The sequence below is a fragment of the Lathyrus oleraceus genome, chromosome 7, assembly GCF_024323335.1.
Source record: "Lathyrus oleraceus cultivar Zhongwan6 chromosome 7, CAAS_Psat_ZW6_1.0, whole genome shotgun sequence".
Taxonomy (NCBI): Eukaryota; Viridiplantae; Streptophyta; class Magnoliopsida; order Fabales; family Fabaceae; genus Lathyrus; species Lathyrus oleraceus.
In genome coordinates, this window is record NC_066585.1 from 113,733,478 (window position 1) to 113,752,677 (window position 19,200).

At 36.2% G+C, this 19,200-nt stretch overlaps 1 protein-coding gene across 1 annotated transcript; it reads left to right on the forward strand.

The window, feature by feature from the left end:
• Positions 1-17,275: 17,275 nt before the first annotated feature.
• On the forward strand, positions 17,276-18,928 carry LOC127105862 (GDSL esterase/lipase At1g29670). The gene is made up of 4 exons (XM_051043075.1): positions 17,276-17,561; positions 17,650-17,774; positions 17,862-18,333; positions 18,434-18,928. Exons 1-4 carry the CDS (start codon positions 17,321-17,323, stop codon positions 18,640-18,642), a joined length of 1,047 nt encoding a protein of 348 aa, XP_050899032.1. The 5' UTR covers positions 17,276-17,320; the 3' UTR covers positions 18,643-18,928.
• Positions 18,929-19,200: the final 272 nt, after the last annotated feature.

The window sequence follows — 19,200 nt, forward strand, 5'->3', positions numbered from 1 at the left end:
CTTGCTTAAGGAAATCGAGTCTCCAACAGAGTCTCCAGTTGTCGCTACCGAGGTTTTGAGGATCAGGTAAGCGAAATCGAACATACTGAATAAAAGAATGTGCCTGCTCTCAAAGAGAGAGAAAAAGCGTAAAACAGAAGAGTCGCCACCGAATTTTATTAGAGTTCCTCTATAGGAGAAGGGAGGGGAAATAGTCGATAAAACCCTCAAAAATGAAAAAATAAAAGGATAAGGAATCAGTCTCGTAATCGAGATTGGGGTCGAAAGTCGATCACGCAAGGGAAAGGTATTAGCACTCCTCATGTCCATGGTACTCCAAGGGAACCATTTAAGTTTTCTGCGTGCGTGGGTATTTATCTACTTATTGCTTTAATTTTTAAAGATAGTGTGAAAGAAATGGGATTTGGGTTTTTTATTACTATGTTCACCAAGGATTATGGACCTTGTGCCTAAGTATCATTCATCGGGTGATAAAGAATCAGAGCTCCATAGTTCATAGTAGAAAACGTTTGTGGGGAGAATGAATGAGTTCTCTTCAGAAAATGGTTGAGGTCTAAAGCATGCTCAAAGGTGAAATTTTTGGGATAAGAGTTGTCTGCTTTTGACCTTGTTTGCACTCCAACTCAGTTGTTTTTCTTCTTCGCATGAAAAGGGAGGGACAATGGTGGTTTGATCAGAGCTAAAGTGGTTCTTGCTTTTAACCATTTTGGGAAAAATTCTGATTTTTTACCTTGGATTGAAATGTTCACATGTGATTTTGTTGCAACCAAGTTGACTTCCGAACACGTCATGCAATGTTATGCAATGTAACTTGGGCCAAAAGGTATCAGAACACATGAGTTTGGGGAGATAGAGCATCAAAATGAAAAACTGACTACATGTGGTTTGGTGTGTGCATCATGGCAAGTCAGCAACTTTGAACTTGTGCCAAATCAAATTGGCTCATGCATTTTGCATTAAACTTGTTCCAAATGTTCTTTTCCATGCCCTTGATCAAATTCAAAAAGAACTAGGTCAAAAGGAGTTATGGTTTGGAAATGGCAATGAGGTAAAGTGGGGGTCATGAGCACGACTCTAGGTCTGGCTAGGCATCTTGATGAGCTTGGCCAATCCAAAAATTGAGGTCCTTTCTCAATGAATTAGGTCTTGGACCTTTAAACAAAGTTGAATAGGTATTAAAATAGGACATTTTTCTCAAAGAATATCTTGAAAATCTTGAAATGTGAAAAGGTTATGGGCTTTGGACCAAATGGTAGACCATTCTTGCCAAAATGTGACCAAACAACATGACCTAGAAATGCCATTTTGTCATTTATTGATTTTTAAAGCATCATGGTGGATGTTTGAAGCTCATATGGTCATATATTGATTGAAAATGAGGCTTGGAGCTTTGTGAGATTATTTTAGGTCAAGTCCATGGGTGAAATCAATGCATTGAAAGTTCAAAGTTCATGATCAAACCAAAGACTTGTACCATGATGAAATGGGTGTTTTATTGATGAAATATTGTTGAAAATGTCTTGAGTAAAAGGTAAATGAAGGGTTGAATAATGGGATGATCAAATGGGGCAAAGCATAAAATTAAAATATTGCACAAACTAGGGTTTCTTGGACCACAAGTTTCATCAAGAGCCATAGCCAGACAAATTAGGGTTTTTAGGTGAAAGAGATGTATTAAGGTGATTAAAGAGGTTGTGATGTGAACAAATTTTGGATAATAGGGGTCGTCAATGGTATGGTCAAGACTTCAGGTGAATGAGAACTTGTACAAGTCACTAAGGATCAAGAACTAGGGTTGAGGTCCTTGGGTGACCAGATGAATCCTCACATGTTTTTAATGAGGGCTCGCCATCCAATTAGGGTTTTGGAGAGTGAGTGAGATGTCTTGGATGATCCTTAAAGGTTGTGGGATGCTTTAGGATGAAGATTAGGGTTAAGGTGGCATGGGCACACCTCAACATGATCAGGGGATCTTGAAGCTTCATAGATGAACCTCATGCCTTGAGTTTCAGTTTATTGTGGACAATTGTGGGTGTAGATGCATATGAGATTATATATGTGAGATGTATACTTATGAATTAGGGTTATGGAGATTTTATGGGGATAGGGTAAATTTAAGGATATGACAATTGCCTCTATTTAATCTTCTCGGACCTGAATGTATGGATAGTAACGACTTCCAATGTGTTCAAGGTAGGAAAGGATTAAATACTAAAAGAGTAACCAGAAATTTTCCTTACTGGGGGTGAAAGTGATATGAGTTAGTTTGTTGGGGATGAATATGTGGATAAGGGTTTACGAGATGATAAATGATCTTGTTATGAGTTCATCTGCTTGGGGAAATGAATGTGGTATTTGGAGATTTTACTGGGGAGAATATGATTATGATGATTATGATATGTAGCATAAGTATCTCTTCAAAGAGGAAGGTTTTAATGACAATATTCCAAGAAGAAAAGTGGGGAGAAGAAAAACTCTGTTGGGGATAACTTCTTGTGTAAAGAAGAGGTGAATGCCCCTAGCAACGACTGGGGAGGAAAAAAGTTAAATGATGATTCCTAGCAACATATGGATACCTGACTATGATGGGGAGATTTAGATTCGTGATGATTCCTAGCAACGGATGGAATACCTGGCATCTACTAGGGATATCCTTAATTTACGTGTGATTCCTAATAACGGATGAAATACCTGACATTTGGATAACAATTCCTAGCGATTGTCGGGGAAAAAAGAAGTTCAATGATGATTCCTAGCAACGACTAGAATACCTTAATCTATGGGGATAATCTATAGGTTCAGTGATGATTCCTAGCAACGAATGGAATACCTGATTTTGCTAGAGAGAAAAAAAGAGGTGTGATGACGATTCCTAGCAATGACTAGAATAACAGACTCTGAGGGAAAAAGGAAGTTCAGTGATGATTCCTAGCAACGACTGAAATACCTGACTTATGTTGGGAATGAAACTAAATGGTCCAATGACGATTCTCAACAAAAGTTGGAATACCTGAATCTGGCTGGGGATGATTGAAAGTTCAGTGATGATTCCTAGTATCGTCTTGGAATACCTAACTCGACTAGAGAAAAAGAATTTCAACAACGATTCCTAGCAATTGCTTGGAATACCTGACTCTAGTAAGGGAGTATTTGGAGTTGAGGATTCCTAGAAACGGCTGGAATGTCCGACTTGTGGGGAAATAAAATAGTTCAGTGACGATTCCTAGCAACGTCTGAAATACCTGACTCTTCTTGGGGAAAATTCCTAGCGATTGATGGGAAGTTCTTAAATTTGACAAGGATAATCCCTATCAACGACTCGGAAGGTCGGAAGTTTGATGAATTGTTCTTGAGTAAGATTGGAATGTGAGTTAAAGAGTATACTTATGATGATTGAGGCTGCTGGGGAATATGTAAATGCAGGGTTTCTTTTTGCACTCTTAGAATTACGTTGCTTAGACCTGTAACATCAGGAGGGCGAACGATTAATTTTATCTTTGTTTTATGTTAATTAGAGAGTTGGATATTATACTCTCGATGTTTTGACGCTTGCGTTGAATTGCATAGATGTTTACCGCATTAGTTTAGTTTTAATAAAAAAATTATGAGACTTATATGATTGTGAAGAATGCTTATTTGATAAACTCTATTGTGATGATATCCAAAATGAAGGTGAGCATGCGATGATAGGTGTTGGGAGTTTTATTTTAAATTATGAGTGTCACATAACAGGTTTTGATTTGAGATGTGTGACATCCTAATGTGCATATATGATATATCCTTGATTTATTTCGCTATATTATGTTCGGGAAAATTAAGGTGTTACATAAAGAATCTTGCTTTAAGAAGTCTAAACCTATTCAAATAATCGACAATTAACTCAGGTATCTTACGCCTAATGTTGGTCAATTCCTTAAGGCTAATTTTCGACTGACCCATATAAAATTGATAATGGAACACTCTCTCTAATTAATTCCAAGTATGTATGGAATTAGGGGGAATTTTTATTGAACCACGTAAAATCATTTTTTGATAGAGAATTTGGAAAATATTTCATCTTTAAATTCTCATTATTAGTTATATCCTCTGCCTCAGCCTGGTATCTAACCACATGCTCGACTGTTGACTCGTTAGTTTCATTAGAAAACTTAGTAAATTTAGGGACTTTCCATCCCATGGGGAGTTTAGTTTGTCGAGCATATTCCGACAATTGAGATATCTAATTAGGCATATGGAGGTCAATATTGAGGCCATTTTGGGCAAAAATATGTTCGACCATGATCGGAAAAATAGCAAGTGTACTATTTTGCCTATTATAGTAATAACGGGTAAATTCCCCGAATGTCGATCTCAAGGACTGCACGTTAATATCGAGTTCAAATTATCATTCAATTAAAAAAAAGTATGATTTGGGTTTTTAGATTCAAAATTATAAAAATAAAGGCAAAGGCAAATAAGGATGAAAATAAGGATTTGCAAGGTAAGAGGAACAATGCCAAGGAAGGTGTATGATTTATCCCTGTAACAACTCTAAGTAACTATTGCATCAACAAATATCAATTACTACCAGTTCTCTAGGGTATTTTCTCCCAAGTCCTTGGTGAGAAAACATTCAATCAATCTAACCTAATTTCTATGTCCATAGGCAATTAAGGTGAAGTTAAGCTTTATTATATCAAGAACACTCTGGTTCATACAGGATATCCCTAGTCCTAGGTGATATCTACTGCAGAATAACCTTATGAAAACCTTATCAATGACGGTTCAGCCTAATTGATAACCACAAAACAATCTCGATTGGTTCGAAAGAGAAAGCATTAAACACACCAAAAGGTTACCGTAAGAATAATATTATAAATACAAAAGTATACTCAAATTCGTTACAATTCTAAATCAGGGACACCCCCTAGCATTGGGGGGTTTAGGTACTCATATTATTCAAAACAAATGCAAGATAAAAATTACACATTACAAGTATTTGGATGACTTCGATCTTCAATCGCTTCCGCTCATGAAAACCTTCAGCTCTCCGAACTCTTTGCTCTCTGTAATACTTGATTGCTTGACAATACTGTATTTTGCCCTGTTCCAAGATGATCTTTTCTTTGGTATAAGGTTCTCTTATATAGTGAAAACTCCAAGCAATAGATGGACATGTCCAAAAATCTCTCTGCAAGCCCGATAATCAAAAGTCCGATGAAAAGGGAAAATTTTGGGCCTAGGCTGACACAGGTGGCTATGTCAGGTCACTGCTTCACTTGACATGCCCATGGGGGCTTGACACGGTATGGGATAAGGCCTGATACGGGTCGTGTCAGGCTACTATTTTTTTGCTTCATTCTCCTTCTGCCTGACATGGCTCGTATCAGGTGACACGGGTGGCCGTGTCAGGCCTCCTGTACCGGGATTTTTCCATTCCTTTGCTTACCAGAATTCCGCACTGTCTCGCTCCGAGTTCCTCAATTCTTCCACCTGAACCTGTTGGACAAAAGCACATACATCCTACGCATAAAATCACGAAAATATAAAATAAAACTGACAATTAATAAAATTGCTTAAATAACTTACGGGAATGAAAATTAACTTTAAAGGTTCCATAATGCATACACAATGTCCCAAAATCCTTGGTTTCTTGTCGGATAAGCAAGGAAAATATAGTGAAAATGGTGACTGATCACAACCCCAAACTTAACTCATTGCTTATCCTTAAGTAATGTCCTATATGACAAAGTGTCACTTCCTAAAATTTATATTCTTACCATGATACTGTTGAGATCTTTCGCCAACGCCTTCACTCTCCCTTTTATAGTTCCTGCTTTTCCTAATGAGTTTTCTGTCGCACTTCCTCATCGAGGTACCACTTCACCTGTCAGCTTACATCACACTCTCACCAAGTCTCTCGGGGTTAAAGTGTTTTCACTCCCAATTCAGAATATGCAATATCAACTCATAAGTTTGAATAGTTTCTCCTTTCATATCAATCACACACAACACACACTTTTTGAGGTCTTTCGGGTTGTAACGGGGCTTGGGTTATGGTGTGGTAAATACAAATAAAAAAGGAAAACAATTGGTTTTGGGTTCAGAGCCAATGTTCATATTCTTTTCACTGTGTTTTATTCTTTTCTTTTTCAATTGCTCAGTTTTTCTTTGATATTCTCTCTTTTTTTTCTTTCAATTAAGTGCTCTTTCTTTGGTGAGTGATTCTTTCGAACCCATCGACTATATTTCGTTTTCTCAAATTCTTTATGGTCGTTTTTTCTTCTCTTTTTTTTCGTACTCACCTTAGTTTTTGATACTTATGGGGTTTACCCCAAACTTCGAATTTAACATAGCTTAATGACATCACATTGATTCTGAACAGGGTAAGGAAGTGTTTTCGGCCGCGGGTTGCATTTATGTGGTGAGACAAAAAAAGGGTACAGGCTCAAATGGGGTTAACAAAGGATAATATTAACGGGATGGCTAGAAAGGCTCAGGGCTATAATCAAACAACGTGCCTCAGTGTGTGTATACATGAAGTGAAACTCCCAGAGAACCTACGCAAAGTAAGAGTGATAAGACATACCTGAATATCGCTCATGATGACAAATGTGTGTGGCTTTTTATGCATCCACGGTACTAATATTCTCTTGACCTCTCGGATTTTGAACCGTTTCACTTGGTAAGGAACCTAGTGTTCGAGAACTTGCTAGTTATTGTGCTATCTGCCCCAGCTGAACTTCAAGGTTCTTTAGAGAGGCGGTGGGGTTTTTATGATTGTTTCTCGCTGCCATGTTTTCAATGGCAATCTCCCAGTCTGCTTTCCTTGGAGCTTGTTGTTGTTGATATTGAGTCTGATATTAACCTTGACCCTGTTGTGGAACATTCCCTTTCTGATCTTTCCACGAGAAGTTTGGATGATTCTTCCAACCTGGATTGTAAGTGTTAGAGTAGGGGTTGTTCTGCTTTGAGAATTTTATCTCTTCAATTTGTTAAGAAGTTGCAAAGCAATACACAGTATGGTGAGGTCCATTGCAAATTTCACACGTGATGGTCTGAGCAGGTTTAATTTGAACTACCTGTTGAGTACCTATATTCATTTCATTCAATTTCTTCTCTACTTCAGTAGCGACCGTATCTTCCAAATGGATTTTATTTGCTTCTACTTTCAAGTCAATGACTCCTTAAGGTTTGCTTGTACATCAATCATATAATTCCAGATGCTCATTTGCGGCTATCGCTTCAATGATCCTTTTAATTCTGGTGGTTGTTGAGAAATTTGTTGAGCCACCGGCTGCTGTATCAATTAACTGTTTTGTCTTTATTTGCAGCCTATTCACAAACATCTGCATTTGTTTAGTCTGGTCCATATTATGAGTTGGGCATGCTACCAGGACTCTTTTGAATCTTTTGTAGGTATCTCCCAAAGACTCACCATATTTCTGTTTGAAGTTCAAGATTTCATACCTTTTTCTCATAAATACTGATACGGGAAAATACTCATTTAAGAAAGCTGTTTCCATATCTTCCCATGATGTAATACTGCCAGTTGGAAGAGAGTAGAACCACTCTTCCGCCTCTTCAGATAAGGTGAATGGGAACATTCTTAACTTCTTTGATTCATCAGTATGACCATCAATTTTCAAAGTAGTACTCATGGTCAGGAATCTCTGCAGGTGCTTGTTGGCATCTTCATTAACCTTTTCGATGAAATATTTTCTCTCAAGTTGATTGATTGTGCTAGGATGCATTTGAAAGTCCGTCACATTCACCGGTTAGTTGAGAATGATCAACCTACCACCTGGCGCATTTGCACCTCCATAGTCACCTAGGAGTCTTTCCGAAGGTGGAAGCGGTGGAACAGGAGGAATTTCAGCCATAGGTTCTTTTTCTGAATCTGAGTGATCGGAGGGAACTTCTTCTTTGGAATCCAATCTAGCGTTTCTGCGTCTCCGGTGAAAGGTTCTCTCGATTCTGCGTCAAAAAGAAATTTTACTAAGGACTCTCCTCGCATATACAGATTAGTGAATTAAATTATATAAATGAGAGAAAAATAATTTTATTGCAGAGCAACAAAATTTTAATTGAACTAAAAATTAAACTCTATATTTTGGCAGTCCCCGGCAACGGCGCCAAAAAATTGTTCGGAAAAAATAGCAAGTGTACTATTTTGCCTATTATAGTAATAATAGGTAAATTCCCCGAATGTCGATCTCAAGGACTGCACGTTAATATCGAGTTCAAATTATCCTTCAATTAAACAAAAAGTATGATTTGGATTTTTAGATTCAAAATTATAAAAATAAAGGCAAAGGCAGATAAGGATGAAGATAAGGATTTGCAAGGTAAGAGGAACAATGCCAGGGAAGGTGTATGATTTATCCCTATAATAACTCTAAGGCACTATTGCATCAACAAATATCAATTACTACCAATTTTCTAGGGTATTTTCTCCCAAGTCCTTGGTGAGAAAATCTTTAATCAATCTACCCTAATTTCTATGTCCATAGGCAATTAAGGTGAAGGTAAGCTTTATTATATCAAGAACACTCTGGTTCATACAGGATATCCCTAGTCCTAGGTGATATCTACTGCAGAATAACCTTATGAAAACCTTATCAATGGCGGTCCAGCCTAATTGATAACCACAAAACAATCTCGATTGGTCCGAAAGAGAAAGCATTAAACACACCAAAAGGTTACCGTAAGAATAATATTATAAATGCAAAAGTATACTCAAATTTGTTACAATTCTAAATCAGGGACACCCCCTAACATTGGGGGGTTTAGGTACTCATATTGTTCAAAACAAATGCAAGATAAAAATTACACATTACAAATATTTGAATGACTTCGATCTTCAATCGCTTCCGCTCATGAAAACCTTCAGCTCTTCGAACTCCTTGCTCTCTGTAATACTTGATTGCTTGACAATATTGTGTTTTTCCCTGTTCCAAGATGATCTTTTCTTTGGTAGAAGATTCTCTTATATAGTGAAAATTTCAAGCAATAGATGGACATGTCCAAAAATCTTTCTGTAAGCCCGATAATCAAAAGCCCGATGAAAAGGGAAAATTTTGGGCTTGCGCGGAACAGCCTGTGTCAGCTGACGCGAGTGGCCTTTTCAGCTTACTGTTTCACTTGACACGCCCATGGGGGCTTGACACGGTATGGGATAAGGCCTGACACGGGCCGTGTCAGGCTACTAATTTTTTGCTTCATTCTCCTTCTGCCTGACACGGCCCGTGTCAAGTGACACGGGTGGCCGTGTTAGGCCTCTTGTACCGAGATTTTTCCATTCCTTTGCTTGCCGAAATTCCGCATTGTCTCGCTCTGAGTTCCTCGGTTCTTCCACCTGGACCTGTCTGACAAAATCACAGACATCCTACGCGTAAAATCACAAAAATATAAAATAAAACTGACAATTAATAAAATTGCTTAAATAACTTACGGGAATGAAAATTAACTTTAAAGGTACCATAATGTGTACACAGTGTCTTAAAATCCTTGGTTTCTTGTCGGATAAGCAACGAAAATATAGTGAAAATGGTGACTGATCAGACCACGTTTGTTATATTGTTTTGTCCCCCAAAATTAGTTTGTTGGATATTTCTAAGAACTTGGTATGCATCCTGTAGCGGTAAATTCATGACCATTAAGTTATGGATAAACTTAACGTCAATAAAACCAGAGTCGCCACCGCGCTTTTATTGTTTCCAAAGGAAAATGGAAAAGTATGAACAAAACCCAAAGATAAGAAGTTTTCAAATCAAAACTAATAAAATGCCAAAGATTACAAGGGGGTTGGTTACATAGAGGGAAGGTGTTAGCACCCAAAGTGTCCTATGGAGCCCTTTTTTATGTGTGTATGTGTTTTGGTATACAATGATGTTTGAGAAAAATAGAGTGTGGGGATGAGAAAATAATTCATTGATTATATTTTTATGTTTGACAAGACCTTCGGACTTGTGCCTACGCACCAACATAAAATGAGGGATCAAAACCTCGTAGTTCGTGGTATCAATTTCAAAGTGAGTGAGTTACTTTTAATAAAAAGTTTAAACTTAAAAGAGGCACAAAGGACCTAAAAGAGTTTGAATGAGTGTTAGTTCTCTTTGTCTTTTGAAATTTTAAGTCAAGTATGGTTAAGTTCATTTACAAGTTTGAATTAAGAAAAGAAGTTTAAAAATGTGATGACATAAGACCAAAGTTTCTAATTTGCAATAAAGTAAAAATTTAGAAATCACAAGCAAAGAATATTTTGAAAGGGGGGAGAGATTTAATTATTTAAGAAATGAGAGGAGATGAAGAGGCTAATCCTAAGCAAAAATTTAAAAGTTAAGAGTTGAAAAGATTTGACTAATGGGATGCAATCCAATAGACAAGAATGCCATATAGAAACCCATTTTTTCCTTTGGACTTTAAAATCAAGCAATGTTAATATACAAGTAGCCAGATGATAAGCAATGCATCAAATAAAGATAGTCACATCCAATACTAGCAACTTCATAGTCTTCTTCTTAAGCTCCCATGTATCAGATGACATACTCCTTGAATGGCTCAGAATAAGGCATTAGACACAGGTTCAAAGTAACATTTGTATCAAGACCATGTAGCAGATGAATTAAAGTGGATCTCAATACTTGCATCAGATGAAAGTTCACTTCACAATGACTTGGTTTCAGAAAAGTTGGCATTGACCAAATCCTTTTGCATAGGAAATGTTGCCTAATTCTAAGTCCATGTCTCAGATCAAATCCAACAGTTCACACAAACATTTTTTAAGAGTTTTTGTCATTATTAGGTACTTTAAGGTCCTAAGACCACAAACACAAACAAAGTACACAAACAAGTATATACAATCACAATATATGGCTCAAATGAGCAAAGGGAAAATGGCATAAACATAAACAGTTAAATGATATGTAAATGGAAAAATGATAAATGACTTGAATTCTAAATGACATAAAATAAATGACTTGAAATTAAAATCAATTAGAATAAAGGTTAGTCAAATGTTAGTTGATAAGATGTTAGTATTGTTTTGTTTTTCAATTGATTAAGTCATTATTTGGAGAATACTCAACCCTCTATTCACAAGCATGGATCCTTGAACCAGGACATCTTCCAAAGGAAGGAAAAAAGTCCAAGTTTCCGCACAATACCATGAAAGGGGGAGACTTACAATCCCACTTACTAGAATGTTATGCATTTTTGAGTCAAAATTTATCGCTATGTTAAGCAATCGTAATTGGACTTATATAAAAGTCACAACTATCTGAGGTCGGGCAATAGAAACTTTAGTGTTAATGCATGTTAGAGATATGGTATAATGAACCATATTCCTAAAACATATCACACTTAAAAAGAAAATGACAAAAGGGTGAACCTAATCTCATCCATACTTGTATTGGTTTATGAACCAACTAGCCTTAGGATATAGAGATATCATTGATCAACGGAATGGATGAGATAGAACGGGATTGAAGATGAAGAGGGAGGGGAAATGAGATAAACACAAATTGGTCATGGGAGGAATTTTATCAAATTAAAATCATTCATTCATTTTGGGAGATGAAATGTACATTTCATCAATCCCCTAAATCCAATGATTTTAACCCACCAAAGTCAAATCAACATTGACCAAGACCCAAACACAATAGTCAAACTTCACAAGTCAATAAAAATGGCTCAACATAATTTATTCACAATTAAACAATTAAAAATCAATTAAAAATGCATTAAATTAATTTATGTTTCATCAAAAACCTAAAACCTCTTCAAAACACCAAATAAATGGCGAAGAGATGTATCATAGGTCAAACAAGGTCAAAGGACTTTGGAGAAAAATTTCACTATTTTTGGAAATTCAAAAGTATTTTTAAACAATTAAAAATATGCACACAAAAAATTAAATCATGAAAAATATTAATGTTGATCCAAAAAATAATTTTAATTCATAAAATGAAAGAGAAAAATATTTGAATTTTTTTGGTAAAAGTCCCATGTTTTTTGGATCAATATTAAAATTAATATGAATTAATGAAAATAAAGCAATTAAAATGAAAATTCAGAAAATCAAAAATACGTGGACCATCTGATCTCCATCATTAATTGAGGTGGCAGATCAAGTGTTCCAAAACGTGCCTTCCATGTGGTCTTTAGTCAACTGCGCAACACGCGTGGTAATCACAACCAACGCTCAAGATTATAACATTTTAAATGGATCATGTGGTTCAGAAGTCTGACAACACATCGTCGGAGTCAGAGCTCCGGTCTTCTTCTCCGGTGGACATCACCGGACTAGTCCATCTTCAACCATCACCAAAATGAAAAAGCAAGACATGGATTTAAAGAAAAAAAATGCTCAGGAGCTCAAATCTGGCCTCAATTTTGTCTAACTCCAGGTATATAGGAAGATACAGGGAGTTGAATTTTGAGGGTCATGATTTGAGTTGCTTCGATTTGACCTCTAAGCAACTCAATCTTGTTGCCTACATTGGAAGGCCTTCAGACAACCAAAAATCAACAAGAATAGTGGAAAATAAGAGAGAATCGAAGAGTGGAAAAATTTGGAAAATCACCTTCAATGAAGCTTCAGATTGGCACGATCCTGCTCTCAATTGTGCTTGGCCTTGCTTCAGATGTTTGATGGAGTGGAAATGGATCAAGGAAAGGGATGGACTCTTGGAGTTTCAATCTCAAAACAGTTGGAGATTTGAAACTCAATTTTCAAAGAAAATCTTCAAGCTTATCCTTTAATAGTGAGGGTTTAGGGTTGCTGAATCAAAGCTTGTGCTCCAGGATCCTTATTTCTAAGCAAGAGAGGTCTTATTTATGGGCCATGAGGTTGATAATTTCACACTTCCATTTTTGGCAAAAGTTTGAAAATCTCTCTTGCATGCTTGCATGGACGTGTGATAGGCCAATCAAGTGATGCACTTAGGTCCAAAACTAAGTGTAAGCCATGATGAAATCATGTTGTCAAGCCATGCATTCGTGTATGAAAAGTGAAACTTGAAATCATCCAAATGGTCCTTCAACTTTAACCCATGTGCAAGTGCCTCATAATTTGTCCAAATGAGATGATATTGGACTTTTTGGAAAGGTTAGATCAAGGGAAACAACTTTCATGTTGAACACTTTTTAATTTGAATCTTGTATAATGATGAATTTTGAGGTGGAAGTTTGGAAAATCAAACATATCAAAAAAAATTCTAAGTACCAAGCCATATGTTCGCTTCTTCCACCTTGAATAACTTTTTCTATGGACTTCAAATGGGAAACATTCCTTCATAAAAGTTGTATCTCTTCTAGGCCCCTTCAAAATGGTCATAAATTTGACCTAATTTGGATTTAGCATGAAGGAGTTATGCATTTTATAGGTTGAGGAAAATTACTTGTTCAATGGTATTGGTCCAAAGTGACCTATAATGTTTCCTCTTGGCACATGCATTTTCAAGTTGAATTTGCACTTCCTACAAACATCAAAGTTGAATCAGACACGTTGTATTTGATCATGAAATTTGAATGGCTTTCATATCATAAAAATTGAGCAAGTTATGATCTTGGGAAGTTGTCCTTAAAACTAGGGTTTAGACAAAATGACATATAATCTTTCACCATAAAAAATGACTTTCCAAAAAAACTAGATCTTAACCTAAACATGAAAGTTGTTTGTAATGTAATCTAGAGTAAATTTTATCTTGGAATCATTTTCATATGAAAAAAAGTGTAGGAGATAGGGTCTAGGGAACCCCGGTTTTGACTAGTTGACTTTCTCTGATCAACCACCATGAACCAACTTGCTAGCTTAATATTCTCTTGACTTTTTGGACTCATGGAGGATCATATATGCATAATATGATTTATTGTGAAGTATCCCTTGACATATTTGATCAATTTTTTAAGAAAGTTGTCACATAAGATACCCAGAGGAATTAGGCTTTCCAAGGCAAACCAACTTCAAACTCTTGATGATTTCTTGATCAAAATATCATGTGAAGATCATGGGTATCCATATATGAAACTTAGAGCCAATGTAGACCAATTATTGATTGAGCTCCTTGCAATGAGGGTCTTAAACCCTAAATATGAACTTGATAGATCAAAGGTGAGCATACACACTACCTACAAAAGAGTTAAACTATACAAATGACATATTTTGTTTAGTAAATAAAGAAAAATGAAGTATGATACAATAAAATATGCTTGGTGATCTCCCCCAATGAAAACCCAATGAATGAGGGGCAAGGAGGATGTCAAGGTGTGATCTCAATGCTAATGCATATGATGGGGATATCATGAGGGATCTTAGGGTCAAAATTAGGGTCTTACACATCTTGATTTCTGATCACCATAAATATCTCAGGACCATTTTGGGCTTGGTTCCTCTCGAACATCTATGGTAGAGGTTGCTTGACTGGAACTTGGTTAACAAGTGGGGGCACAAGTGGCGCCCCAAAAAATCAGCAATCCTGCCCATTTGATGGGCTAATTGCTGATAACTTTGGGTGGTGTTCTGGATCAAAGGGTTAAGCACCATACCTTTTTTTTTTGTCAGCATATTTACCATTTCATGATTACTTTTTCCCTTTTGTTGTTTCACGGTCGCTAAAGAATTGGTAGTAAACATTGGCATTATGGGGGGACTATATCGGAATCCCCCTTGTGGTTGCCTATTTCGACCAGGATTACTTATGGTAGATCCTGACGCCAAATGTGGATTAAAGGATGACATTGTTGTTGCAACGTTGTCTGAAAACGTCAAAGTATGGTTGTGTATGCACGCCATCATAGCAGTTGACATGCCATAAGGGAAGTCCCTAGTAACTAGAGGTATAGTAAAATTGGGGAGATATACGGGGTTATTATCCCCAATAACTATCGTAGTTGGCCTAGGGGAGGATGGTACACTTGTTACCTGTGGTAAAGCAACCACAATACCTGGCATCGACACTAGAGCCAAATCGAATTTAAAATAGGGCATGTAACTCTGATGGTATCATCCCTGTCATACTAGCGGTTATTGTAACTGGTGGTTCTGAGTCTGGAGTACCATTTTGACATCGAGAAGTGTTCTTTGGGTTAACCATTGCTTCTAAAATCTTACCACTCCTCAAACGAGTGTGACCCCGAACATTGAAAATCTTCTCACTCCTCAAACGCATACGTTAATGGACATTGAAAATAATAACAAAGGAGAAAAACTACGACGATTTCTTTAAAAGAAAAAACAAATTTACGAAAAACACATTGGTCCCACTAGGCGTTCCAATTTGTTCGCATGTGTATTTAGCGGATAATCACGAGTTTAAAAGTCTTTGAGATTAACTCAAAAAATCTCCGGATCAGTTTTATGTGAAAAATGTTACTATGACGTAAGTGTAAGACGTCACTAAAAATGTTTGGTTGCAAACAAAGTGAAAATAAACTTTAAAGACAATAAAGCTTATATTAACCTAAAAAGAACTTATAATAAACAACATTAAATGAAATACGGTAAATAACAAGAAAATAAAGGTGTTTCAATTAAGGAAATATAAAAGTACAAAATAGAAAGGGGACGCGGACTAACATAATCACTCACAAACAATTTTACTCTTTAGCATGGGTACTCCGATTCTATAAATAATACATGTGAAAACTTGTGAACCATTATTACAATACATGAGTCTGCTATATATGTTAATTAGGAATAACTGCCTTCAACAGTTTAACTTTATAAAAACTGATACGTCATTCAAATGCATGTAACTTCTGTCTTGACATCTTTCCACATTGTCAAGGCTTTGAAACTACTGAAATCATTATCCCACGTTCTCTAACTGCTTAGAGACTAGAAACTGCTTGCTCGTTGAAGACAGACAATTAGTTCATAAAGCCCTTCATTTTTGGTTTCCTCAATCTTGGAAGTATCCAAATTCTATTGGAGAGTACTCCCTCGACATGGTGTCGAGTAGTCACTTAAGTCCATTCTTGAGTCTCCTTCAACTAATTTCTCAAGAAATCCTCTTTAGATTCTTCCAAACTACATCTCAAGATGTCAGTCGACAAGCTCCAGTCGACGTGCCATCATTGTCGACTTTTGTCTATCACTTGTCACACTTAATACTTCACAAAATGCAGTATTGACTTGATTTTCCTTCTAGGTAGAAAATATCAGGTCAACACCTCTGAAGGCCCTTCTACACGGAATTACAAGGAAGCATGGTGTTATCTTTCTCTCACGCACTACTTCTTTGAAGGCCAACAAATATCCTTCATAATATGGATTCAAATCTGGTTGCTAGAGGCCTAACTAATCTAAAATGTTAGTGTAAAGGGTGTTGCAAGAACTTCAGTCATATATGAGTAATCCTATCAAAGTATGATCAACGACGATGATTGCTAAGATTAGCAGCAGGTCGACGTTCGGAGTTCTATTGATCTTTTCTCAATCTAAAAATCCTATCGCTAGTTGATCTCTGCTTCGTTGTTCAATGACAACTGTTTTTCGAGAAAGGCATTTTGATGGCGGATCTACACTAGATATTGTTGTTCTGCATATCTCAACGATAGATGTTAATTGGCGTAGGACAAAATTGGAAGATTTTAGAGATCTCTTCGGCGTGGTGAGTGGAGTTATTGTCTCCATCTCCAATGCTTCCGATAGGGATCTGATTTTGGACCAAAGAGGATCTACTCATGGAATTTCGCGGGAATTAGAAGTCAATTATCATAGACGGGGCCACTGTTCTATTAAGGAATCGAAATTAGGTGTATGTTGATAGTGAGGAATCCTAATTCAGTTGTGTTGATCTCCGATACGAGGGCGAGGGTCATACCTACAAAATTAACACGTCAATACTCAAGTCAGTTTATAATTCAAGATGCATAATAAAACTGGAGATAAAAAAATTACCTTAAATATCTCGTATAATAACTTTTATATCTCGAGTTATTTGAATTGGATTGAGATTGATTTAGACCTATTGAATTTCGGATAACAATTGATAAAATATAAATAAATATACAAAACAATTTAAAACATTTCGACGAAAATCTAACACTTAGCGCAAAACAATAGTATCCTATAAACTTGTATACACCTGTCGATTTTTCTTAACTTGAGAATTTTATGGTAGATAAATGCATGATAATCAGTTGAACTAGTCTTCTCTTTTGCAGACTCCACTCATTTATCTAACACTACATGCATGCAAATTTACGATGTTTAAGATAAATATAGCTACCCTCTCTAAGTATATATTTTAAACCTACCATTGTCATCTTGTGCTTGAACTCAAAATACCTTGGATCATAAGTGATAACAAAATCTTGATTTCTGACATTTGAAATGGATTGTGAGACTACGATATGGATGGTAGTTCTTTTTTTGTTCTCTAGTGCAATGTATTGTGTTTTTGGAGAGCCCCAAGTACCTTGTCTTTTCATTTTTGGAGATTCTTTATCAGATAGTGGAAATAACAATGACCTTGCTACCGATGCCAAAGCTAATTACAAACCTTATGGAATTGATTTTCCTGATGGTCCTACTGGAAGATTTACCAATGGCCTTACTTCAATTGACATAATCAGTAATATACTTAACCAAATTAATCACATATATACATAGTTTTCATTTTTTGCTGCATTTTTATTGAACCTGTAATTCTGTTATTGCAGGTGATCTTTTGGGATTTGACCATTATATTCCACCCTATGCAAATACCAATGGTACAGACATTGCTCAAGGTGTTAATTATGCATCTGGCGCAGCAGGAATTCGCAATGAAACTGGAACACATATGGTAATTCAATGTTGCGCGTTGGATTGAAAGTTTATATCATATGTCTCATTTAACACAAATTTAGTAATAACGTTGGAAATGTTGCAGGGTCAAGATATCAGCATGGGATTGCAATTAGAACATCACAGAGACATTGTTTCTCAGATTGCTAAGAAACTTGGAAGTGAGAAAGTGCAACAACACCTTAATAAGTGTTTATATTATGTGAATATAGGAAGCAATGATTACCTTAACAATTACTTCCTGCCACAACATTATCCAACTAACGGAAAGTACAATGCTGACCAATATGCTGTAGCTCTTATCCAAGAACATTTAACCTATTTAAAGGCTTTGTATGAGCTTGGAGCAAGAAAGTTTTCTTTGTTTGGATTGTCGCTTATAGGTTGCATTCCACACGGGAAAAATGATTCATTGTGTGTTGAAGAGCATAATAGAGCAGCACTACTTTTCAATAACAAACTTAAATCCGTTGTTGACCGTTTCAACAAAGAATTCCCTGATGCAAAATTCATCTTCATTAACACTGCTATCATAACAGAAAATAGCTTAAAGCAAGGTATTTAAACATTTTTTCTTGTCATAATAGCTCAATCACAATTATCACCATACTCAACAAATTAATTGTATGTATATTATTAACTTTGGTTCGATTTCAGATATGAAAATTTTGACGTGTTGCAAAGTAGGGTCGAACGGGCAGTGTATCCCGAATGAGGAACCATGCCAGAACAGAAACTTACATCCATTTTTTGATGAATTTCATCCATCTGAGGTGGTCAACAAAGTGTTAGCAAATATGGCTTATAATGCTCCCGTTCCAGCCTTTGCACACCCAATGGATATTAGTCATCTTGTTAAGTTATAACAAGATGAATCTCTCTTGTCCATATTTATTTGATGAAGTATTCAATGCAAGAAAACTCTAATAATCAATATATTAGAGATAACTTAGATTGCAATATTCTACCGTTTTCATTGGAAATATTGTGGTGATCTACCCCTTCCTTTTCTATGTATACATAGCGATGATTGTTCAAGTATTGTGAAAGGTCCCTGGATACCAAATGATTTAAGGTTTTGGTGAAAATATAGTGTTCAAATCATTTGTATGGTTGATCTTACTGCAATTATATGGAAAATAGAATAAGGTTGACAAACATTTAAGAGAAAATGGAATATGTATGGTGTAAAATGATTTTAAATGAGAGACGTGTATCCCACTGAATCACACATATATTTTCTCATTACAAAGGTCATGCAACCCATATTCGTAATATTCTTTCTTCAATTTCCGGGGTTCATTACAAAAAATCGAGTAACTTATGGCGGTTTAGAAAGTGCTATTTTGGCAGTTTGAACTGCCATTTATGAACCTGGCGTCCGCTTAGTAAATAATGATCAGTCCACGTTAACCCCTACACAA

Excerpts from the sequence above, each read along its gene's own strand:
- LOC127105862 (XM_051043075.1), top strand. The coding sequence starts at position 17,321 with ATGGATTGTGAGACTACGATATGGATGGTAGTTCTTTTTTTGTTCTCT. Across the intron at positions 17,562-17,649 it reads TACTTCAATTGACATAATCA|GTGATCTTTTGGGATTTGAC; the intron begins GTAATATACTTA and ends CTGTTATTGCAG. Across the intron at positions 18,334-18,433 it reads AGAAAATAGCTTAAAGCAAG|ATATGAAAATTTTGACGTGT; the intron begins GTATTTAAACAT and ends GTTCGATTTCAG.